At 40.8% G+C, this 25,464-nt stretch overlaps 1 protein-coding gene across 4 annotated transcripts; it reads left to right on the top strand.

Moving 5' to 3' along the window:
• Window positions 1–1,423: 1,423 nt before the first annotated feature.
• TSNAX (translin associated factor X) lies at window positions 1,424–24,251 on the top strand. 4 transcript variants are annotated; one of them, XM_083433930.1, is made up of 6 exons: window positions 1,424–2,420; window positions 4,634–4,741; window positions 5,320–5,434; window positions 7,237–7,367; window positions 18,448–18,572; window positions 22,138–24,251. In XM_083433930.1, exons 1-6 carry the CDS (start codon window positions 2,405–2,407, stop codon window positions 22,513–22,515), a joined length of 873 nt encoding a protein of 290 aa, XP_083290056.1. In that variant the 5' UTR covers window positions 1,424–2,404; the 3' UTR covers window positions 22,516–24,251. The 4 variants fall into 4 exon arrangements, with proteins under 4 accessions (XP_083290056.1, XP_083290059.1, XP_083290057.1 ...); XM_083433933.1 differs by having other exon boundaries at window positions 1,424–2,867; XM_083433931.1 differs by having other exon boundaries at window positions 1,424–2,941.
• The last annotated feature ends 1,213 nt before the right edge of the window (window positions 24,252–25,464 follow it).

Genomic DNA, 25,464 nt, shown 5'->3' with positions numbered 1-25,464 from the left:
TACATTTATTTAAAGCCATGGAATTTATTATTGTGAGTTGGAATGTGAAATATTGTCATTTTATTGTGTGCAGCAACTTTTTAAAATTTTTCTTTTGACTACCTGTGGGTTGCTTATGAACAAAATTACTGCAATCCTGTGCATACTTCTTCATAAGCTCCCTTAAACCCCTAAACTTGCCAACTTCTTGATCAGCCCTTGCTCTGTATCTTTAAAAACAGCAGGATCTGATAATGCTCATAACTATGCTGTTGAAAACTTCACCTGCTGATTTCTGCTGGTAAGTTGCTGCTATAGGCACAGGAGTAGATCAGGCTGTTTCCTGGCCAGTGCAACCCTACATGGGATTTACAACTTGATCTGAAACACCCTTCTCCAGTAGACAAAGTTAAGCTGCTTCTCCCCTATTGACACTTTTCCTGGGTAGGGAATCATTTCAGGTCAGAGCCAGCCAACAGAGTGTAAGAGAACAAGATGAGAAGGACAAACGGGGTGAAGAACTGTGTATTCTCTGCCTCCACCACTCATTCCTACAGCTAATAATAGTATCCCTGGTAAGAGGAGAAGTTGGAAGTAGTAAGTCACAATTATTAATGGGTAAATCTGTTAATTTTGATATCTTCATTTCTCATTTTTCCTATTTTAAGTTCTCCACATTTCCACATCAGTTTGTGATTTTTTTTCCATGACAATTCATCAGCATTTTAGTATGAATTTCTCCTGATATACACAACATTGTATTTAATTTTGCCTAATATAAAGCAATTAGCCTAATGTTCCCAAATACAACATATTTATATGTTCACATTAGTACATGCATTTATGTACAAATTACTGGTTGGAGAACTACACAGTAAAATTAAGTTAAGTGCAAATTTTGAAGGACGACTGTGTATTGGTCAGTGTATTATTTTGGAAAGTGTGGATTAGGTAGGTTTGCCTTTTGAAATGTGAACTGAATCTAATTTCTCCCCCAACTCTAGTCACAATAATAGAAACACAATGCCAAGGAGGGGGGTTCTGGTAGGAAACTCACTCAACTCCCTTAAAAGATTTCAAGGAGGAGGGCCAGAAAGTAAGTCTGCCTGAAGTCCGGCAGCAATGCTAGGTGAAACATAGGCTATTCAGGTATTTTCTTAGGCAGCATGTCGTAAAAGTCATAGAATCATAGTCGGAAGCAACTTCATGCGTCATCTAATCCAACACAGAAATCCTCATCCCTGGGTGAGCTTGAACCACCAACGTTCTGGTTAACATCCAGACATGCTTTTAAAAATTGCTGGCTAATTGTCAGCTATTGCAACCTAATTCTACATATGTTTTCTTTGAAGTAAGCATGCCTAGGAATTTTTACAGCCGTTATGATTAGAACATTTACTAACTTTAATAACATCCATAGGAATTAAATAAAGAATTGCTCGACTTGAGCATGCTGTCAGTCAGTGCTCCCTCAGTAATGGTGCAGCAGCAGGCACTAGTCACCAACCTCTTCTGCCTCCCCAAAATCCCACAAGGGTATCTGTGATGCTTTGGTGTGGGTGAGCCCTGAGATGGCTTGTATGGACTTCTAAGCAGCAGTGTCTAGGGTGCAATGCGTTGGTGTAACTGCATTTCCAGTTGTTCCTTCAGACTTCAAGGAACGCTTCCTGTGCTGATTTGTCTACCCAGTAACCCCTGATGCGGAATTCCTGCATCCCGGGACATTCTAAGATGCAAATGATGTTTTCATGGGAAATGCTTGGCCTCGTTTGGCGGAGCTATGTAAAGCGGGATTGGCTCCGTACACCTGAGGTCGTAATCATGAAATCAACAGATTTGTTGGTCTTCAAGGTTGCCACAAGCCTCTGTAGTTTTTACGAAGAGGGGCTAGGAGGAACTCGCGCTTCCCGCCTTAAAGTTTTCTTACCTCTATGGCTCAGAGAGGCCCCTTCGACACGTTATCACGAAAACTACATTCCCCACAATGCCTTGCTCGGCCAGAGGGCTTGAAGCGGCTGCAGAGCGCGCGGGATGTGGCTCCGCATCGAATGCCTGCTTCGGAAAGTCTTTTTCCTTACCCGAAAAAATAGTTAAAGATGTGGCGGCGTCTAGGCCGGCTCCCACCCTCTGCTCTGAGGCGGTGGGAGACTATGCCGAAGACGTGGCGGGCTCGGCGCGCCATGAAATTAAACTCTGCTGTCAGGAATTCGAGAAGGACGCCGAAAGAAGGCGGCGGTGGGGGGGAGGAAGAGGAGGGCGGCGAGAAGAGAGCGGGAAGGTCTTGGCAAACTGAGGAAACGGAGCGGCGGCCGAGCGACCCGCCCTCAAGTGGGAGCTGCAGCGTCCGTTGCGGTTGCTGCGCGTGGCGCCCTCAGAGTTCGAAAGGGGCGGAGCGGAGGCCTCCCGGGGCGCGAGCGCGGGCGACATGAGCGGCAGAGAAGGTGCCGGCAGCGGCGGGCTGAGGGGGAAAGAGGGACGGGCCTCCCTCGTCGAGAGAGGCTCAGGCGGCCCTCGATCCGCGCCTGCCCCGCGCCCCAGTCAGCTTATTTTGAACTTTCGCTCCCGTTGTCCTTATTCCTCTTCCCTTCGCCCATTTAGCCCCCAAATGCCAGTGTATTATTCCATTCCTATCCCGCCTTTCCCCCGAGGAGCTTGGCTGCGAGGCGGTGGTCGCCCGGCGCCTGTTGAGCTTTATGGTCAAGTGGGGACTTGGAGCGCCCGCGGCCCCCAGTAACAGGCCGACGCTCTTAACCTTGTTGTGTTCGGATAGTCTCCCTCTCTCTTCCTCTCCCCCCCTCCCCGTCTTCCAGCATCGCCTCTTTTGGAAAGGCTCTTGCACCTGTGACAGCTGGTTGAGAGGCAGAAATGCAAGACCCAGCGCAGAAAAGGTGGTGAGGGAGAAGCAAAAAACCAAGTAACGAGTATCTGTTACAAGTATGGTCTAAGAATCCTGCAAGAAAAGGTGGCCGCTTCACTGCGTCAAGCAGTATAGTTGCCCGTGCTGTTTTGTGACAGTACAAGTTCACACTTGAATGTCCTTTTGTGACCCTGTGCAACCCTCCAGGTTACTTGAGGTTATGCCTACATTATCCTATCATATGCTAGTTGGATGAGCATTACCCATTACCTTTGGAGTGTTTACTACTTTAGGAATATATATAGGAATGTCTATTGCACTTCTAAAAAGTGCAGACTTGCTAGTTGCTCATTCATTATATTTTGCAAAGCTAGTGGTAGACTACATGTCAAACTGGTGGTGTGTTGAAAATGATAACAGCAGTGCAGCTGTTGCCAAAGCCAGGGTCCAGCTCTGTTTTTCTATAGGAAAGGGAAAGGAAATTGTGCTACAGGCACTGGCCTGGGACTTAAGGAGGTATGGTAAAGGTAAACAACCCCTGGATGGTTAAGTCTAGTCAAAGGCAACTATGGGGTTGCGGCACTCATCTTGCTTCAGGCCGAGGGAGCTGGTGTTTGTCCACAGACAGCTTTCCAGGTCATGTGGCCAGCATGACTGAGGTGCTTCTGGCACAACAGAACACTGATGGAAGCCAGAATGCACAGAAACACTGTTTACCTTCCTGCCACAGCACTACCTATTTATCTACATGCACTGGTGTGGTTTTGAACTGCTAGGTTGGCAGAAACTGGCACAGAGCAACAGGAGCTCACCCCATTGCATGGATTCGAACCACTGACCTTCCAATTAGCAAGCCCAAGAGGTTCTGGTTTAGACCACAGCATCACCTGCTTCCTTGGGGACTTATGGAATGTGGTGCTAAGCATAACATATTTTTTTTTGTTCAATTGTGTAGCAACACCCTTGGGGGTTTCTTTTACATAATATAAGAAACACTTGCTGGACCAGACCACTGGCTTTTCTAGCTCAGTCTCCTGGTCTTACGGTGGTCAACCAGATACTTTTTGGAAGCTCGCAAGCAGGGCCTGAATGCAAGTGTACTCTCTCCATTTGTGATTCCCAGCAACTGGCAGTACTCAGAGGCAGCCTCGTATGAAAGGGCACAGTGCTTTACAGTACAAGGAAAACTACTGGCTGCAGTTCAGTCCTAGGCCTGATATTGGGAAATAAATCCCATTGAGTTTAGTGAGATTTAATCCCTGAGAGACATATGTAGGATACATTATTCAAGTAAGAGATCAGAAAACCAATATTCCAGTAAAAAGTACTAGGCACCTATTTGCTGTTATATTGATAATCAAAACAAAGCCTTGTATCGTTAAGAACCATTGGCTTGTTTGAGGCACTCAGTAATTCTTGATAATGTTCACATCTAAAAAAATACCATGAGACCCATCTTTTTCAGGCCAGTAGCCTGAATTTAACATTGTATGCAAACTAATGAACTGAAGTGCAGAGTTTAGCATTGGCAGTACATATAACAGTTTTTTGTTTTGTTTTTTTAAGTACAAGAATGAGCTCTCAAACTGTCTACCTAGAGCTGGGAAGAAGGTTGCATTTAGAGTTCTATTAGGCTTTGACATTACTCTGCCCCAGAAGCTAGCTCTTGTGATCAACACTTCAGGGCAAGGTTGATGGCGAGCATAATTTTGACAAGCCAAAATTTGTGAACCTTTGTTTCTTGAGATTACAATTTGATGATGTTTATCTCTCATTTCTTTTCTTTCATATTCCTAGGAACAGGTGAGTTCCGAAAAAGAAAGCATGACAATTTCCCTCATGGTCATCGCAGAGAAGAAAAAGACAGCATTAATCCTCCTTCAGCTATGACTTTGTCCTTCAAAGGTAGGCAGTTGCATAAAGGCCTGTGGACTGGTTTGCATATGCAAATTGGCTGCTTTACTGCATTTCCTCTTATGTACAGTATTGAGGTCTAAGGGCTCTAGTGGAAACAGTCTGAATATATTTTCACAGTTGGTAGCTGTAAAAATTGCTATTGTGATTGTAGATATGGCTTCAAACTCTTCCTGTGTATTGTCAGATTCGTGCTGAACGCTCACTTCCACACTTCCACACACTTGAGAAACTGCACTGAGAAAAGAAGCAGCTGATTTGCATCTGTGATTTTTTTTAAAAAAAATATGTGTGTCAGAATTGATATGAGTCCAATGAAATCAATATTGGTAAAATAGTTTGCTCTGTCAAAGACAAGAGTTAAGCTCTTAGTTATTATTGGTTCCACAGAAGATTTCCAAGCTTAGTTTGAATACTAATGTGAATGCTATTCTGTGTAACTAGCTCACACCTAAATATTTACCTATTAGAAATGTTGCTACTTTTTCTGGCTTGCTGGTGGATGCTCCTTTGTGATACTTTCAACATATGCTTGACTGACGTGCTTCTCTGCCTTTTGTTCTCTTTAGCGTTCCAGGTGGAACTTGATACAAAACATGATAAATATGAGAGGCTTGTGAAACTTAGTCGTGATATAACTATTGAAAGTAAAAGGGTCATATTCTTACTGCATAGGATTACCAGGTGAGTAATTAATGTAGCTTTTTAATGTTCTTGATGCTTGCTCTGTAGGATAACCAGATGCAAACGAGGAAAGGGTTCCTGTTTCTTTAACAGCTGTGTAAAAGTTGGAGTTGGGACACATGCGCCTTTTTGTCCAGGAGTGCGGAAAGTGGGACCCATTAAATTTGCCACTGTTAAAAATTCAGGAGTCCTATTTTCTATTGTCTACTGTCTTGCAGTGTTGAACATCTAATTTCTTTGCTGTGTTTAAACATGCACTGTAACTTTCCATAAACTTACTTTATTTTGCTAGCTCACTGTAACAAAACCAAGTGGGAAATTAATTTGTACTGCAAGTCCAGGGACAATCAAATCAAATGAAAAACAGTGAGCCTAGGGCCTGCATTATCCCAGTACTGTATATCTTTAAAGAAAAGCTAAAGCTGACTGTCAGTGCTGCAGAGGCATATGTTTTATCTAGCTGCATTTGTGCAACACTGTTTGGTAATCCTTTTAAGGTCCCACCACCAAAAGAGGTTTGGCTGATGGGAGCCTGGAGTAGGGCCTTTTCTGTGGCAGTGCCCCAATTACAGAATTCCCTCCCTAAGGGGATTAGGCTGGTCTCATCCCTGAGGACATTCAGTGGACTGCAAAATATTTTTCTTCTCTACTGTGCCTCCTTAGGGCCATTTGTGATCCTTCAAGTAAACATATCAAAGAGTATGCATGGTAGAAAATGGTTTATGAGAATCTGTTACATAAAGAGGTTATCTCATTACATGTTACAGCAGGCTTTGCCTGGATCAGGAGTGAGAAGCCTCCAAGTTTCAGTTCCCAACAGTTCCAGCAAGGGTAGCAAGTGACCAGGAGTGGTGGAAGTTGTAGTCCAGCAACATCTGGAGGGCCTCTGGTTCTCTGCATTTGGCCTTGAGAAAGCTTTTTATTTTTCTATCATCCTAGTCTATCTTGTGGCAGTGCTTCTGTGAATAACAGTAGTTGTTGACAGCTTTAACAGCACTGTCTGGACTAGCTTAGCGCTGTTAGACAATGAGTTGATTATAGTGGAAGTGAGCATCAGTTATTTGGCCACATTGCTGTACTAGTAATCACAGCTGATGCAGCGGCATGGATGATAGTATTGAGAAGTGTAGATGAATAAGAGCTTGTGTGAATATTTGATACTTCACCATATTGGTTGATGTTTCTCATTGAGTTGTAATAACAGATCTTCTATTCCTTTAAAAAAACAAAACTCCACATCCGTCAGCTGAGTTTGTTGAAATATCAGCTGGTTCCAGTCCATAAAAATTATGCTACAGTATACAAAGAATTTATATTTGTAATTTGTTACAATTATTTATGTTACAATTGAGAGCTAGAAAAAATGTACTTCTGTTTACTCTGCAGTTGGCCAGCTATGCTGTCCTCCCCAATAGCCTCCCCACCCTGTGTTTTGTGCCAGTTAGTCAGTCTTTGTGGCCACTGGGCATGAATAGTCTGCATTGCCTTATTCCATCCCCTTTACGGTTTTTTCTTTCCCCCCTTTCTTTTGTACTTCTGCAAACCTTGGGGTACCCTGAGGTTCCTTTCCTCTTGTGTATGGATATTGCTGTTTCTGCTTCATAAGTGATATCATCTGCTGCTTAACTTCAGGAATAGAAGGAATTTTGTAACATCTCTTGTTATTGTATTTCTGATACTGGATGGATTCATTCAGTTTTTTTCTGATGGCAGAGGATTAAGCTTAATTGAGCACATTATACCCTTTGCCTCTTTGCTGCAGATACAGTATTACCACGTAATAATTCATTTTGTGTTGACAGTGCTCCTAATGGGGAGGAAATATTAATGGAATCTGAGACCAAATTAGATCTCGTGAGACAGAAGATAAAACAAGTAGCGCAAGAATTGATGGGAGAAGATATGTATCAGTTTCACAGAGCCATCTCTCCAGGTATGTACTGTATAAGAAATAAGGTACTGAATTAGTTGGGTCTGTTTTTATTTCATCACCTGACTTGTGAACATTGGGTCTCTTCAGAATGGCTTATGTTGGAAGAGGATTGGGATACCTCAGGCCCAAGAATCAGATGTGGAACTTCAGGCCTCTATAACTGGCCTTCAGAAGTCTCTCTGGACCACACCCCTTCCTAGGCTATGCCCCTTCTCACCAGGCTGCCCCTCTCACTGTCCCTGCTTTGTGCCTGCCTCTATTACTTTTGCTTGACTGGAATGTGATCTTGAACTATGATGATGTCTCTTGCTTGCCTGCATGGAGGGAGGCGTGTGTGCATGGAAACCTTGACCTTTGCATGGCTGGAATGTAGTCTACTGTATAAAGCTAAGATTCATTTGTTGCTCTGGCCACTTTTGTCTTAGGCCACGTCCATCTGTGGCATGTGGCTCCTAGAAGGTTTTCTACAGAGGGCACACACCCCACCCCTGTATTGGAATATTTGGATTTGTAAGTTCATTGCGAGACTAAGAAAAGATATACAGAATTCAAGTGGAACTTTTTCTGTGTAATTTGAAACAAGTTCAGTTGGATCAATAATGCTTTCTTTTTGTGGGTGGTTGCCAACATTGGCTGATTCAGAACTTGCATGTGTATAAGAGTTTTATGTGAACATTCTTGGGATTTCTAGTGGGAGGGATGTCTGAAGTGCAAATGAATTTAAAAAAAACCCTGAACATGCACACATCTTGTGTATTCAAGATTAGTTTTGTATTTTTATTTTTGTAGACTCTCAATTTATAGGTGTTCAACCAATACTAACCCAGTTGGTCACCCAAGCATCAGTAAAGTACCAATATTTTTGTTGCTTGATTGGTGAATAAAGGTGTAGTTGGTTGCCGTGTGTATATTGATGACACTTAACTGTAAACCTTCACACAATTTCTTCTACTGGCTTTAGGAAGATGTTAAATACTAAATATAAATACAGTGGTACCTTGGGTTACATATGCTTCAGGTTACAGATGCTTCAGATTACAGACTCCGCTAACCCAGAAATAGTACCTCGGGTTAAGAACTTTGCTTCAGGATGAGAACAGAAATCGTGGTCTGGCAGCGCGGCAGCAGCAGGAGGCCCCATTAGCTAAAGTGGTGCTTCAGGTTAAGAACAGTTTCAGGTTAAGAATGGACCTCCAGAATGAATCATTTCCCATTATTACTCTCTGTGAATGTTCAGATAAAGATGATTATAACCATTGTAATACAATACCTGGAATCTTCACAAGGATATTTAAGTGATCCTATAGAAGTTGGTTATTTTTCTATATTGGAACCTACTGAGACGTCAAATAGAAAACACTTCCTTGTCAAGCTCCAGATGAAGATCATCCACCCCATGAACCAGGAACATATGGAAGTTTGCATTGTACATAGAGTCCTAGAGTAGCAGAGCAACAACATGTTTAATTGCCTTCCTCAAGAAATAGATGTTAGGGGACGAGAAAGTGTTAGTTCTCAAAAACACCAAATGCTGAGGATTAGTTTTACCTTGCTGCTTCATATGCTTAGGGCAATCTTTCACTACTGATCCAACTGGTTAATTTTAATATTTAAGAAGATACTGAAAAGCCATCTATTTATTCATGCTTCTCATTAATGGTACCTCCTTAAGCATTGGCGTTTTTCTGTTCCCTTGGGAAGCTTCTGTAATACCCATCAATTTCTCTTTCTTCTTATCAGCCAGGATATGCAAGAATTAATAAATCATATGATTATACATGGGATGCAGGTGGCGCTGTGGGTAAAACCTCAGTGCGTAGGACTTGCTGATCGTATGGTCGGCGATTCAAATCCCCGCGGCGGGGTGAGCTCCCGTCGTTCGGTCCCAGCTCCTGCCCACCTAGCAGTTCGAAAGCACTCTTAAGTGCAAGTAGATAAATAGGGACCGCTTTATAGTGGGAAGGTAAACGGCATTTCCGTGTGCTGCGCTGGTGCTGGCTCGCCAGCTGCAGCTTCGTCACGCTGGCCACATGACCCGGAAGTGTCTTCGGACGGCGCCGGCTCACGGCCTCTAGAGCGAGATGAGCACGCAACCCTAGAGTCGGACATGACTGGCCCGTACGGGCAGGGGTACCTTTACCTTTATGATTATACACATATTTTAAAACAACATGTCACATCTAAGAAACTGAGAAGGTTATCCAAGCAAATGTGACAAGACCTCTATCTTGGACTCTGGCTTTCAAGTCAGTTTGAATGTAAAATAGCTGTAAAGTTTTATCACAACTTGGTCCAGGTGGGTAATGGGTAAATCTCAAAATAGAAAAACTGGGGACAGAGCAATCCATTCAACACACTCAGACCAACTGCATGTGAATTATTGTGTCATCATAATTTTACTTACCAGCATACAACAGCACCATTCAAAAATTAAGAGATATGACTGCACTGGAAGACTTACAGTCTAATAAATTAAGATATGAGAGAAAGTGAATTCAGATGAAAGAGAGTTACTGTGCCAATTGTCAGTAGGTATAAGAAGGGACCATGAATGAGAAACATGAATGAATAGATGGGTTTTCAGTATCTTCTTAAATATGAAAAGAAACCAGTTGGATCAATAGTGAAAGATTGCCCCAAGCATATGAAGCAGCAAGGTAAAATGAAAGAAGCTGAGAAATAGTACCTGATAATGTGGCTTAGCCTTAACATAATACAGTGGTACCTTGGGTTACAGACACTTCAGGTTACAGACTCCACTAACCCAGAAATAGTACTTCGGGTTAAGAACTTTGTTTCAGGATGAGAACAGAAATCATGCTGCGGTGGCAGTGGGAGGCCCCATTAGCTAAAGTGGTGTCTCAGGTTAAGAACAGTTTCAGGTTAAGAATGGACCTCTGGAACGAATTAAGTTCTTAACCTGAGGTACCACTGTACTAGTAAGTTAAGAGCAAAAAGAAAGAGGATGAAGCAATAGCAAGGACTAAGTTTGTGAAGACGTTGGATCATGAAGAAGTGAATGGCAGAAATTCATGCTTATTGCCTGGATGCCTAGCTGAGGAGAAATATTTTGCTGCTACTCTTACCAAAATATAATTACCAAATAGGCTGCATTTGCTTTCTCTATGCAACAGCTGTTTCCCCTTCTCATTCAAAGACTTGGAACTAAATCAAGGAAGGATCTGCCAGAGAACATTAAGAAGCTATAGATAAATAATGCCAATCTCATCCCAGGTTCTCCTTCTGAGAAATTAATGATATCCTAAGGATTTATATATGCTTTGGAGATAAAATCAGTGGCAGAGTTCTGTCATTATTGTTATGTGAGATATAAATACAATAAGACAATTACAGTATCGGAATGTAAACATTCACTTTTCATAATAGCAAAATGTTTTCTCTTTGTCATTTTAGTACTGCGTTCTATTCCTTACTCCAGGCATAGGCAAACTCAGCCCTCCAGATGTTTTGGGACTACAGCTCTCATCACCCCTAGCTAACACGACCAGTTATCATGGATTATGGGAATTGTAGTCCCAAAACATCTGGCGGGCTGAGTTTGCCTATGCCTGCCTTACTCAGTTCAAAAATCCGTATGCAAAAACATAAATTTGAATATATTGTCAAGCATGGCATTAGTGTTCTACTAAGTAAAAAAGAAACCAAATATTTATATCTAAAAAACCCAGTCTGTACAATTAACATTTGACTTCCTACAAATGTTGTCCATCGGCCTAAAACCAGACATGAAATATCCTTTTCTTTTTCTTCCCTTATACATCTCTTTAAAATAGTTCCAGGGGGCCCAATCAGCCTTCCTGTGGAAAATGTTTAAATTAATTTTTATTTTATTGAGTTACAGTAGCGGCTCCATTTAAACAAACAAACCTGCTGGGGGATGTGCATGTATTTGGTGTAATAATTGTAAATCTATAAATAGACATATGATCCTTGGGAGTATTGTTTGCCATTTGTAGTTATGAAATGCTTTTTTTGGGGTTACTCCAAGCCGTTGTTCTTTTGACTTAAAGATAAAACAATTCTGGCAGAGCACTAAAAGAAGTTTTCTGCTTTCCCTCATTAAGAATAGTGCTAATGGCACGCAGAGCATTTCCCCAAAGGATACTTGTATGAGCTCAAACGCTGAGTGTAGTACTAATAATTGAACAATAACAAAAAGGATGCCTGTTTTCTACACGTTTCTTAACAGTACAGATTGTCCCAAGGGATGACTATGCAAGCAAACAGAGAGATACTGAAATAACTAGTTTAAAACAACAACAATAGAGAGCTACTCATGCATCTGGTTAGGAATAGTGTTCTTTTGTGATAACTTTTGAAGTCAAAGCACTTGTACTATAGAATCCCTGTCTCTTAGTTTATAGCATATTTGAAACATCCCTTTTTGACAGTATGAATAATATGTATTGAAGAAGTGTTAGGAAAGCAGAAAATTGATGCTGGCTTCCAGGTGTAAAATAGCAATAAATACCTTCCTTGTTCCAGTTGTACTGTGACTTCTGGGCCTCTTTTTTAAAAATACGTTTTTAATTTTGGGGTGTAGTGAATTTTGTGTTTATGTTAATGATTTTACATTTTTATTCATTTCTATAGCTTTTACTTATTTATTGTAAGACACGCAGATAGCTTTGTTTCGGGATGGCATACAAATAAAAATAAAGAAAGACATTAAATTCGATGTCCTGCATTCAAACGAGATCTATTGTAACCAAAACTTTCTTAATGTATGATAAGCTGCACATTGGAATAGATAATGCATGAAAAGACTCATGGCTATGACTAGGGCTATGTTAATAACTGAGAAATTGTTGGTGAGTAAAGACGAGACTCATCCATTGTAGGTATATTTACTTCCATTACTCATCCCTCCTCCCCTTGGCCCACTCTGACAATGAGAATGGTACCTATCTATAATGTAGTTCAGAAAGGGGTGTTGCGGTGACTCCAGGGATGAAGGCCTTGCCAGTTAACTGCTTAAACTGCCTGCTTGTCACTAAGATGCTAAGCAGTCACAGGGCTGCAGTGATTGAGCTAAACAATTATTAAGACAAAGTAGGCAAAAAAATCTAGGATAGGAGTAATGAGTCTGAAAGTGGAAATGCTCTAGAGCAGAGATTGCAAACTTTTTTTGGCTTGAGGGCTGCATTGAGGGTTGGCCCAGCCCTCCAAGGCTTGCATGCCAGTGAAGGGCATGGCTAAACTTGCCAATACACACTTGAATACACACATAAACACACACTCAGACAATCCTCTTGCTCTTCTGATGATCAGCTGAGGAATGGGAGCAGAGGGGTTTCTGATTTATTGGAAGAGCAGAAAGAGTGGTTTTCTTCCACATCCTCGCACTGAGCTAGGAGGACAAGAACCTCCCTGCTAGAAGGAAGGGGCACTCCTTCCTGTTTCCTGAGTGCTATAGGAGAAGAGAGCTTTGCAAAGTAAGTTTAGGGCAAGAGGACTTTTGGAGAGTTGCCAGGCCACTTGAAACAAACTCTTGAATTTGCCACCCTTGTTCTAAAAGAACATGGGGAAGAGGAGATGCCATCAGGTATGAGTAAGAGAAGAGAAAACTAGGAGAGAGAATATATGAGAGCTGCAGAAATGAGGTAGACTGAAGTTTCACATATGTTTGAAATAATAAGGCAAATATTTACTGTATTTGTTTCCTAGACTTCAAATTTATACTGATTTCTAGGAACTATAGCATGGAGTGGGCAACCTGCAGTCCTAGGACCATGTGTGACCTGCAGCCTGTTTTCAAAAGCCCTCTGCAAGTAATCAGCTTAGATCTCTACCTATCTCCTAGCAGCCTCCTTTTTTGGTTGGGGAGGAAATGTGAGAAAGAGGGGGGTGAGTGATAGAGAGAGAAAGAAATTGATGACCCCACCCACCCTGACAGATTCCTGAGGGAATGCGGCCCTCAACAGAAAAAAATTATTGCCCCTGCTGTAAAGTAACTAGAACAAAAACGAGACTGTATATTGTATGCAGGTTTTCATAGCAGTATGCATACAGTGCAGCAGTAACCCAGAAATAACTAGTAATGTAATAAGTGATACAATGTAAATTACAAATTATTTCCCAGGCTCACTGGGGAATAAAATATCTTAAATTCATGAAGAGGGAGAATTCCTTGAAAAGGTCCATTGGATTGCTGTGTAAAATTAAGACCACTGAATAACAAAGAAACAGGATGTAGCGAAAAATTTAAATAAGCTCTTCTTCTTGCTGTTTCTGACAACAGAGATGAGATTCCAAATGTGGAAATGCAGTTTCCTCATTGGACTACTGAAGAAACTAATGTCATCATTATTAAGGACTTCTACACAGATTACTTAAAAGTAATTCCCCCCTGTATCAATTAGCATTGCTCTGGGATAGTTGTGCATTTTCCCTTGTTATGTTACAGGTGGGCTATCTTGGTAGATTCCAATTTGCTTCTCTCAAATTATTTGGGGTTTTGGCCATTCTGATATCATTTCTTTTAAAATACTAAATAATCTTTTAATGGACTGCCATCAGATCTACTTCATTTTCCTTGGGTCAAGTAGTGAGATATTGAGCAAACTAACATACATGCAAGCAAGCATCTCTATAATAAATTAAACATACTTTTGCAATTTAGTTGAGACCTATGCTGCTCAGGAGCATGATCTAACCAGTGTCTTTTTTGCACTGGATTTCTAGCAGCTGTGATATTTGAAACATAAAGCATTATTTTAAAGGAACACTTAATATAACTAAAATTAATAATATGTATATCTATCTTTAAAGCACTAGCTTTAATCTACTTTGAAACGTGGCATTTGTTCAGGTAAGCTGTGTAATTGCAATGAGATCAAGGGAGTAAATTGCACAGGGTATGCGGGGGGGGGGGGGCAACTTTGCCAGATTTTAAATATTGGATCCTTATTCTGGGACTTGTTTGTAGGACTCTTAGGGCCTCCTTTTTGGTACATATTTCTGCTAAAGTTCTTGCCACCCTATGAAGGTCTTAGATAAGTTAGCAGAGCCATGTGACATATACTGGGTTTCCTATACTTCCTGCTCCAACTATTTCATTGTTTGGGGAAGGGCCATAGTTCAGTAGTAGATCATTTGCTTTCCATGCAGAAGGTCCCAGTTTCATTTCCCAGCATCTCTAGGTAGGGCTGGGGAAAATGCCTTGTCTAAAACCCTGGAGGGTTGCTGAAAGTCATTGTAAACATACTGAGCTAAATATACTAATGGTCGGACTAGCATAAGGCAGCTTCCTATGTTGCAGTGTTCTTCCCAAAATGGACAAGTTTAATTTGTCTATTTTCAATCATATGTGAATGCTGTATTTCATTATTGAGAAAACTGAATGCAGATTAATTTTGGAGGGAAGTCTTTGAAAAAAATACACTGTCCTAATCAAGAAAAGGGAGAATATAAAATTCTGAAGACCTTGTTTTTCTTGAAAGTTGTACTGTTGTCCCTGCTGGTTGCTCCTTGTCATCTTTATCATGGATAAGCTGTTGGAAGCATTAAGAACCCTGCACTTTTGTAATATGTATATAGAGTAGAATTTAAAAAGCTATTTGAGAGAACAGAAAAGAGGCGCAGAAGACTATAGGAGTACCATCAACTTGAACTGGTGACCAGATGGATCTTGAAAGTTCGCACTTTTGAGACGGAATGTCAACGTTTCTTTACTATTCTTTTAGTCTGTTTTAATATCTGAGGAAGTGCTGGCAGATGCAATCATGGATTTTTAATTGGCCTTCCCAATGTTCACTCAGGGAAAACAAACTACACAAAGGCAGCCTTATAAACTATTCTCTTACTGGCAGCATGATCCTTAAGTAATCCTTTTCTTGGAAACGACCCAAAACTGAGAGCAGGAGGAGGAAGGTATTGTTGGATGGAATAGTGAAATGGGATGGATTTTTTTTCACCGTTGGGATTATTTGCTGAAAGTAGCGGATGTCCTTCCATTAAGTTACAATATAATATATTTAAACATCCTTTTACCTGCTTATTAAAAACACCTTATGTCAAGGTCTTAGGTCATTCTAAATGTCATTTTCAAGCTGCTTTTTGTGGAGGACTTCTAAAAGGCACGTATTTCATGTCTAGTTTATTTGATTATAATGAGGAAAACATAGTTCAGTAGTCATTAGGGTAAGTCTAGAACAGCTGTTAGTATCCTGACTTTATTTTGAAGGACTCAATGAAGATACCGTATTTTTCCATATATAACACGCCCCCGTGTATAAGACGACTCCCATTTTTGGGGACTCCAAATTAAGAAAATGGGGGGAGATGGCCCAGAGTTGTTCAGTTTTTTTGGGTGGGGGGATTGCCCAGAGCTTCATGAGGCAGTTGGAAGTTGGATTGTTTCAGACTGTGTGCTAATCTACAATTAGTTAAAAATACAGTGGTACCTTGGTCCTCAAACTTAAACTGTTCCGGAAGTCAGTTCCAAAACCAAGGCACGCTTTCCCATAGAAAGTAATGCAAAACGGATTAATCCTTTCCAGATTTTTAAAAGCAACCCCTAAAACAGCAATTTAACATGAATTTTGCTCTCTAATGAGGCTATTGATCCATAAAATGAAAGCAATAATCAATGTATTCTACTATAAATAAATAAGACAGTATTGTAGATGATAAAAATAAAAATAATTATTTTTTCTTACCTGCATTTCTTACCATTGTTTGGATGGGGGGCTTTTATCCATTTCCACAGTCACACAATCAATCAATCAGTAGCTGAAATGGGTTCCACACAGTCACAAAAACAAATTAACCAAAAAAGCCTCAAAAATAAAAATGCAAAATAGCAAAAGCGCCAAACTTAATCCATTCCAGAAGCCCGTTTGACTTCTGAAATGTTCAAAAACCAAGGGGCAGCTTCTGATTGGTGTAGGCGCCCTGGAAACAATAGCTGACAGCTGCATTGGATGTTCAGCTTCCGAAAAAAATCCAAAAACCAGAACACTTTTGGGTTTGGGCCATTTGGGAACCAAGGCGTTTGAGAACCAAGGTGCCTTTGTATAGCAAAAGCTTTTGATCTCCTCCTCCTTACAGGCATGCCAGCAAGGAACTGGGGCTTGTTCTTGTAATGTTATATCCAAACAAGGCCTTTCATTTCAGAGTGTGAGATGAATAGGCAAACATTTCTGAAAGGTGGGGGGTCTGCTTATTGGACTTGGGGAAGGTTGCACAAGCGCCCTTGGCCACTCAGAGAGCCCTCCTGTAACCTATCCAGAAGGAGGCACAAGGTCTCTGGGAGCTTCCCAGGGCCCTACCGAGACCTTCCCAGGACCTGGTAAGTAAGGAAAAGCTGTTGGGTGCATGGGTAGGGGGGAAAATAAGTAAATGGAGAGAGGCCACCAGTGGGTTTCCCTGGTTCTCCATTTATTTATTTTCCCCACAGCTGCATAAGGTTGCAATCATGTATGTAAAGTGAGTGTATGGAAAATGGTCAAGACGAAACCCGTTTTGATATTACTAAAAATAGCGAGTACTTCAGCTCAGCCATATACAGCTCCTGACCCACAATCAAACTGCCTTTTTGGTTTAATGTGTCAACTAGAGTTTGTGAGAAAAGAGGCTGGCAACTTTGGCAATGGTAAAGAGGTGCTGAGTGTAGAAGGAGAGGGCAATGAGAAAGATGTAATCTGCAGCTGAGTGACGTATAGGGACACTGGGAGTTTGCAAGTGACAGGATCATTCATCTTTCAGATGCCTTACCCCAAAATGTAGCTATTTCCAAGGCATTGTTTTGAAGAGAAATTCACTGATAAGGTTTACTGCTGGTAGCTGCCCAGTATTTATTGCCCTCAGTTATTCATGAGATCCTGAAGTTGAGGTTGTTTCTTCTCTGCCCTGTTCTAAGTAAAATAGTCTGTTAAGTCCAAAAGGGATGAAGGCATTTCAAAAGATTTACCACAGCCTGTTTTTCAGTCATCTCCACTATTAAATGCCGTGGTAATGCATTTTCCAAACATACCAGTATATAAAGGGTATGTGTATTCTTCTACTTTCATGAAGCATAGAGTTTTCGTTGTGTGCTAGGTACACACCTGGCTAGTCACAGAATTCATGTCATTAACTGAGAATAAAGTTTTAAAAAGATCTACATTTTGCCTTGTGAGTAGAAAGCAACAAATTCTCTTTGAGTCTTCAAGAATTTGAAGAAAAACCATGCCACAGTTACAAAGGACAGAAAATGTCATTAAAATGGCAAAGAAGCCTGCAGTAGAAAAGGTGTATAGCAGCTTTCAGAAGGAAACAGTCTGGTGAGGGTTCAGTCTGAGAACATGAAATAATCAAATTGATTAACTAGTGGAAGAAACAGACTTACTGATGTGTTGTACAATATTTTATACATTTATCATAGTCAAAGTGTGCCAAGCAGTTGTAACAAAAACATGAATCCCCATAGTTATAAGCAGCATAATTATTTATAGACAAATACAGTTGTACCTTGGTTCTCAAACGCCTTGGTGCTTGTACGTTTTGGCTCCTGAATGCCACAAACTCGGAAATGAGTTTTCCAGTTTGCGAACGTTTTTTGGAAGCCAAATGTCCGACGCGGCTTACGCGGCTTCTGATTGAGTGCAAGAAGCTTCTGCAGCCAATTGGAAGATGCACCTTGGTTTTCGAACATTTTTGGAAGTTGAACAGACTTCCAGAACGAATTATATTCGAGAACCAAGGTACGACTGTACTACAATCCAGCACACAGTTAACCACATCATAGTAATTTTAGGGCCTGATCCTACCCATTTAAACCTGGCACAAGTGACATGAATATTCCCCTTCAACTTGTAAATTGCAGATAAGGAATTGCAGCATGCATGGTGCTATGATGAATCTTCCATTTGCTGTACAGGGACAATAATATTTCAGTGTAAGATATGGATCCCTTTGTGCTTTTTTATTTATGAAATGTTCATCCACATTTCTGTTCTTGGCTGCATAATTGACACACTCTTTGTAGGAACCCTTAGAATATTACTGAAATAATTTTCATAGTAATTATGGATGATGGTGAAATGTCATTTGTTTTATTTTCCCCCACTTTAACCAGGTCTTCAGGAATATGTGGAAGCTGTCTCATTCCAGTATTTTATCAAAACTCGGTCATTAGTTAGTATAGAGGAGATCAATAGGCAACTGATATTTTCAGAAGAAGATAAAGAGGAAGAAGCAAAGGTAGTAAAATACTTGTTGGCTTTCTAATGAGCTAAAACCCATTGTGTTTAACAGAAACTGTCCATTACTTGGCATTTCTATCTTATTTAGTGTATTTTAATATGTAATCTTGGAGGGTTTTTCCCCTTCTTTCTCTCTTTCTCTCCCTCTCCCCCCCCCCCCCCGCTAATGAAATTATTGGAAAATTACTGATGAACAATTCAGTCCCTACAATCCTACAACATGGATGTTGGCCTAGGCAGCTGTTAAGCCTTCAGATTATTGCAACTTTCATCTTTAAAAATAGCAATTTGGTACCCCCAGAGCAGTTGGCTGCTGCAGGGAAGCAGGATGGTGAACTAGAAGGCCCATTGGTCTGCTCTAGCAAGGCTGTTCTTAAGGGAAGGTATCTTAATGTTTTCCAGCGCTTTCACTTATTAACATCTTTTGGAAATGCCATGAAATAGTATTATAAGTTACACATTTTCAAAGGAAATTCCAGTAAATTTTGCAGGTCTCCGATACATTATACCTACATTTAAGATACATGAATTAGAACTGATTTTGATTCCTGAGGACTTGCATTAAAAAATATAGCTTTACAGCCTGAGCAATTAGCTGCATAATGTCTTGCTTGTTTGCAGCAAGTAGCTGTATACTGTCTTTGAAAAGCTGGAACTGAGTCATAGGTGAAAGATAAGCACGCCGAGTCATCTCAGACCCTGATGTTTTAACATCTTGGTTATCCTTAACTCTAACCATACATCATAATGTTTGTACAGTTTGAGCTGTTGACATGGGAAATTACATGACTCCTACAAGAACAAGTGGCATACCCAGTTTTGCTATTACAGATGACTCATGGAGAGTATTTAGACAGAAGTCAAGTGTTTTACTTTTTGTAGGTCCAGGTGTCTTCTGAAAAATAAGACTCCGGATACTTGCAGCTCAGTATAGTAACGTACAAAAGTTGATAATTTATTACTTTAGGACAGGAAAACCCCAATTATTTTCATATATTATACCAATCCTTCCAAATAAAATATAGTAGGGAATAGTCAGAAACTGTGGTTTAAATTAGAACATTATGATTAGTGGAGATGAAGCATTGGCTATTTATAGTAAACACATAGGGCTGTATCCATAATTTACTGTACAGGGCAGTGAGCCTTTCCCACCCTATCCTGCCTACTACAACGCCCTGAAAAGCCCTTTTCTGGCAGCCAGTGGACCTTCAGTTAAGACCTGGGTTGCAGGAGGAAGGAATTAGAGATAATTGTGCAGAAACAGCTAGTAGAGTAGGATCTCTACTCATGTAAACTGCCTCCCCCAATTTTCAGCAGTTGCCACAATCACAGCATTTTTGAAGCCCACAGTCCCCCTAGAAAGAAGCTTATCTAGGGTTATATATAACCAGGCACCCCCAAACTCGGCCCTCCAGATGTTTTGGGACTACAACTCCCATCATCCCTAGTTAACAGGACCAGTGGTCAGGGATGATGGGAATTGTAGTCCCAAAACATCTGGAGGGCCGAATTTGGGGATGCCTGCTATAACTCTTGGATAGAATCCCTTACTCGCATATTAGGAAATTCCTATTATTTAAGTCTGAAACAGCATGGCTTTAGCTTCATGAAATTTGTTTTCCCCTTGTAAACTCCCTAGATGTTTCAGGGCCTTCCTCTTTCCCTTTTAACCCTATGACAAAAAGAAACAGAATGAATTATGCAAAAGAAATAAATGCAGGTATGCAGTTGCATAATTTATGCAAGAAGTAAATTTTGGCATTTTCTGGGCTGAGCACACACAGCAAAGCAGGCTCAGGCTCTCATTCCATCATTTCTGTTGGTGTTACAATGTTACTCACCCTAAATTATGAACCTTGAAATTATGAACCTTGTCTGACTCTTTGTGACCCCATGGACCAGAGCACGCCAGGCACGCCTGTCTTCCACTGCCTCCCGCAGTTTGGTCAGAAATAAGCTTCAGTAAATTGTTGCTACTGGAAACCCTCAGTGCACTGTTTCCTTGTGTGTGAAGCTGCACCATCATTTCTTTCCTTAAACCAAGTATTCTCTTGCTTTCTTTTTCACTTCTTCACCAACCCCTTCACCTCTGGGGTTTAATGCCACACTAAATGTTCATGGTGTTTTTTGTGAAGGCCCATCTGCATTTGGTAGTTGTCTGTGTGCTGTAGGATTTTTGACTAGAAGGGGCATATCTATCCCATGTGTCAAGGCTGGAGACTGTTGGTTCTATTAAATACCTTTTTTCAGATATTCCTTTGAATTGCCAGGATTCCTGGAACTTGAATGGGTTTGTGTATTTTTTTTGCTTGAAACTGACGAAGTGTGGTATTCAACAAAGTTTCACTCAGGTTAGTCCCACTGAAATTAATGAACACTATTAAGTTAGCGGGACGCGGGTGGCGCTGTGGATAAAAGCCTCAGCACCTAGGGCTTGCCGATCGAAAGGTCGGCGGTTCGAATCCCTGGGGCGGGGTGCGCTCCCGTTGCTCGGTCCCAGCACCTGCCAACCTAGCAGTTCGAAAGCACCCCCGGGTGCAAGTAGATAAATAGGGACCGCTTACTGGCGGGAAGGTAAACGGCGTTTCCGTGTGCTGCGCTGGCTCGCCAGATGCGGCTTTGTCACGCTGGCCACGTGACCCGGAAGTGTCTCCGGACAGCGCTGGCCCCCGGCCTCTTGAGTGAGATGGGCGCACAACCCTAGAGTCTGTCAAGACTGGCCCGTACGGGCAGGGGTACCTTTACCTTTACCTATTAAGTTAGCCTGCTAATTTTAATTGTCTACTCTGGGTAAACTTTGCTGGATACCACCCAAGTCATTTGCATTGCACCTGCCTAAGTAACATTGGCCGTCCTCTTTAATCAGCAAGTTGATCCTCTTGGACCATTTGTGCCTCAGTTTTCGCCATGGTAGTGAGTGGGAATCTGTAAAATACGTTTTTGTTAATTAGAGGAATTGTAGACCTTAAAGCAAACATTTGCGTGCACACCCAGTAGACGTGCATGCACTGCAAATGAAGACATTGTTGTCCACAAACAAAAAATAAAAGAAAGTGGATTATCTAATTTGGATGGGAAACTACTGAGAGCTCTATGTGAGTGAATGATATAAGTATAATAGTATCATTTAAGAAGAACTCAAACAACCCAAGTATCTGAATGTAGAATAGGTATAGTTGCCGGCTGTGGAGTGGGGGCACTTCTGTAACTTAAATGCCACATGACAGGCAAAAATTTAGTAGGTGAAGCTTTTCCTGGCCTGAAGCTGAAGCCATGTTATTATTGAAGACACAGGACACCTGCTGGGGAAAATAGTAGAGAACCACATTATGGTTAAGCTGTTAATAATTGGGCACAACATAGGGATTAATACCTGCCTAGCTGCAAATAAATAACGGGAGACATACATTAACCATATCCATGTGTTGACTGGTTCAAAAGAAAGACCATGTTCTTTCCAGAATTATTTTTATATAACTAGTTGTTTCTCTGAATTATCTTTAACAAGTTGCAATTTCACTGGTTTCTAAATTATCCATTGTATTCTGTTTTGTTGCTAGCCGTCTTCTGATTGTCACAACAAGCAACATAACACTTCAAGCCTGAAGGTGACTCCTGTAGATTACCTCCTGGGAGTGGCTGATCTGACTGGAGAGCTGATGCGGATGTGCATTAACAGTGTTGGCAATGGGGACATAGATACCCCATTTGAGCTGAGCCAGTTCCTGCGCCAGATCTATGATGGCTTTTCCTATATTGGTAACACTGGACCATATGAAGTTTCTAAAAAACTCTATACCTTGAAACAGAGTTTGGCCAAAGTGGAAAATGCCTGCTACACATTAAAAGTCAGGGGGTCTGAGATACCAAAACATATGTTAGCTGATGTGTTCTCCAGCAAAACTGAAATAATTGACCAAGAAGATGGGCTTTCCTAAACTACTTAGAAACTTCATGGCAAAAAAAAAAAAAAATGAGAGGGGAACTGTAGAATTGTAAGAAAGTATTTCGTTACTTTTGATTTGTTTATTAGAAGTATCTTTTTCTTTTTAATTTCTTATGTTTTGGGATAGAAGAAGAACCAGAATAATTTGTATATATATAAAAAATGTTCTTAGATAGTGACTTTACAAGCCCACTAGGCTCATTGGTCAGTGCGAAATCTACTTTGTAATGCTATTTATTCTCACAAATGGCACTGTTTATAGTCTAAATTTTATTGTTATAGACCCACTTCAATCTCCCTTTGTAATTGAGAGGTATTGGGGAAGGGTCATAGTGCATACACTCAATGTTGTAACATTTTTTTCTCATTTCTGTTTGAGTTTCACTTCCTGAATAGTGACGACTGAGAGGGGGGAAAAGTATTATAATCAACACGTCAAATTCCAAGGGACTTAAAAGAAATAGAGAATGTTTGAATGATAAATGTACCTTGGAGAAACTAATTAACTAAGGTTATGCAATATTTTTGGGCCCTTACTCACCTCTTTGAACATCCTGCCTTAATGCTATCTTTCTGTTGCTGAAAATGATGCCAAGCAAAACAAGCCTGGAAAAGCTGTAATAATTTATCATGCTTGTTTGTAACAGAAGCAAGTTCTGACAGTTCTGAGTAATATTAATACATACACACTGTTAATGTAAACTTCCAATTCCAATACCTTACTGTTCAGTTGTCAATGCCGTGTTTTTAAAAATGAAGTTTTCACTAGGCTAATACTTTGCAAATTACTACTTATCTTTGCTAACTGTATTGCTGAACAATGATACAATGATGCTTCTTGACAGTTTGTCATCTAACATGCGTTGGTGCTTATGACCAGCTCATGATTCTTATTACTGCTTCACATATTACCAAACTACCAGGATCATATCTGTGCAGGAAATAGAGCAATTTCCATATATAGGTTGTAATGCTTGTTCATATATGAGGAAGTGGTTGTTGGCAGCAGCTTGTCAGTGTATGTATGCACAACAATTTACACACACACATTCCTCATCCCATTCTGATATACTATGTGTAAGACATGTACCCAGGCCTGTGTGTCATTTGTGCTCTTCATCAGAGGTGTTTGACACCAGTGGTAGGTGAGAACCACAACTCACTGGTTCCAAGTTCAGATGTTGTTGATCTCTCTGCTTGATTATGTACTTTGGCTTGAATCCTCACTTCCTCTCTTTGAATAGAACAGTTCCATTAATGGAACAGGGCTTTCCTGCTCCCCACTTTCCACTACAACACCCCACGTTCTCTCGAAATCCATTCCTGTGGAACCTTTGGAAATGGTGTGGGATATGCTGTTTGGAAGGAAAAGCCAGTAGAAATCACCACCCCTTGTGCAAATGGAAGAGCAACTTAGAATCCAAGCCATTGTGTTGGGGGAAGAGATGGTAAATAAAATTTATATACAAAAAAATACTTTGAAGTAGTAGAAGAACCAGGTCCATTAATGACACAAATCCCTGCCTTTGCTTCTGTATGGCAAATGGTCTGTTGGCATGGCATAGTTTCAGAAGTATAATATAAGAGCAAATATTTGTCATTGGTAATTATCACAGGTTTCTCCAGTCCGTAATAAGAGTTTAAAATGTAATGTACCCCCCCCCATTATTGAATGTTATGAGTGTTGGTGTTTCTATATTTTTTTCCACAATAAACTAATGAAAATAACCTTCTGGTAAAGAATGTTAGCCATTTACCATCCATTTATCTTTGCCAATATGGTTAATCCTCTTGTGTGTTCACATCAAGCCTTTAATCAAGGGAGTGGTTTGCTGTGACATTTGCCATATTGCAGCAGTCACTTTACTGCTGAAAAATAAAACAAAGAACACTGTCAGGTACCTGTTTTGAGTTTATAGCCTCAAGAGTTATTCTGAGCACTCATGGCTTCAGCTTAAGTTTCCAAGATCACAGGAGTTATCTTATTTGCAGTTTGCTTTTCCTGAGAAGTGTGACAACGTAGTGTTAGAGTCACAAAGAGCTTTCAGTTTGAGATGGCACTTAAAGAGAAACTTGTTTTGTTTGATCTGATAACTATTTGGATTGCTGACCACTATTGCATCTGTATTTAAAACTGACTGGAGACAACTAAGGGCCCAGTACTCTTTAAGTACTGTCTCACGGCAAATCTTAAAAAAAAGGTAGTATAAACACTGACAACAGGGAAACACTGGCCTGTGAGTGCTCCAGTTGGAGAACAGCCTTTACCAAAGGTGTCATGGGCTTTGAAGACACTCAAACTCAGGATACAAGGAAAAAATGTGCTAAGAGGAAGGCACGCTTGGCAAATCCATACCGTGATCAACTCCCACCCGGAAACCAATGTCCCCACTGTGGAAGGACGTGTGGATCCAGAATTGGCCTCCACAGTCACTTACAGACTCATTGTTAAAACTGTGTTTATGGAAGACAATCTTGATTGCCAAAGAAGAAGTATCTAAGATTTCGCCAATGAGCCAAATTTACATAGAGAAGTATAAGGAAAAAGGATGAAATCCCCCTGTACTGCTATCCTGATCCAGTTTGGAGGGTCCTCTGGCTGTAGTCTTTTCAAACAAAAAATAAAGAGATGGGAAGTCAAGTCATGGCTCATCAGCACCTCATGATTGACCTTCCAAAGAAAGCTGCAAAAAGTTAAGTGCATTTGCATGAATACTGTGAATATTTGGGAAAGTGACATTTATCCACTAAAACAATCAATGGCAGGATGCCCATTTCTTAGCCTAAGTCTGGTGTCGGTCATATGCTTGGTATTGGGCCAAAAAGGAGGCATAGTTAAAACAGATGTTCTGCTAAGACATGGTGCTCGCTTAGTTTAGGAGCTATCAGTGAAGCTGAAGTGAGTAACACATATATATTGTAGCCTTACTACCACCTATGG

Source organism: Podarcis tiliguerta (assembly GCF_965153285.1).
Source record: "Podarcis tiliguerta genome assembly, chromosome: 3".
Classification (NCBI taxonomy): Eukaryota; Metazoa; Chordata; class Lepidosauria; order Squamata; family Lacertidae; genus Podarcis; species Podarcis tiliguerta.
This window is presented reverse-complemented; position numbering and strand designations above follow the sequence as displayed.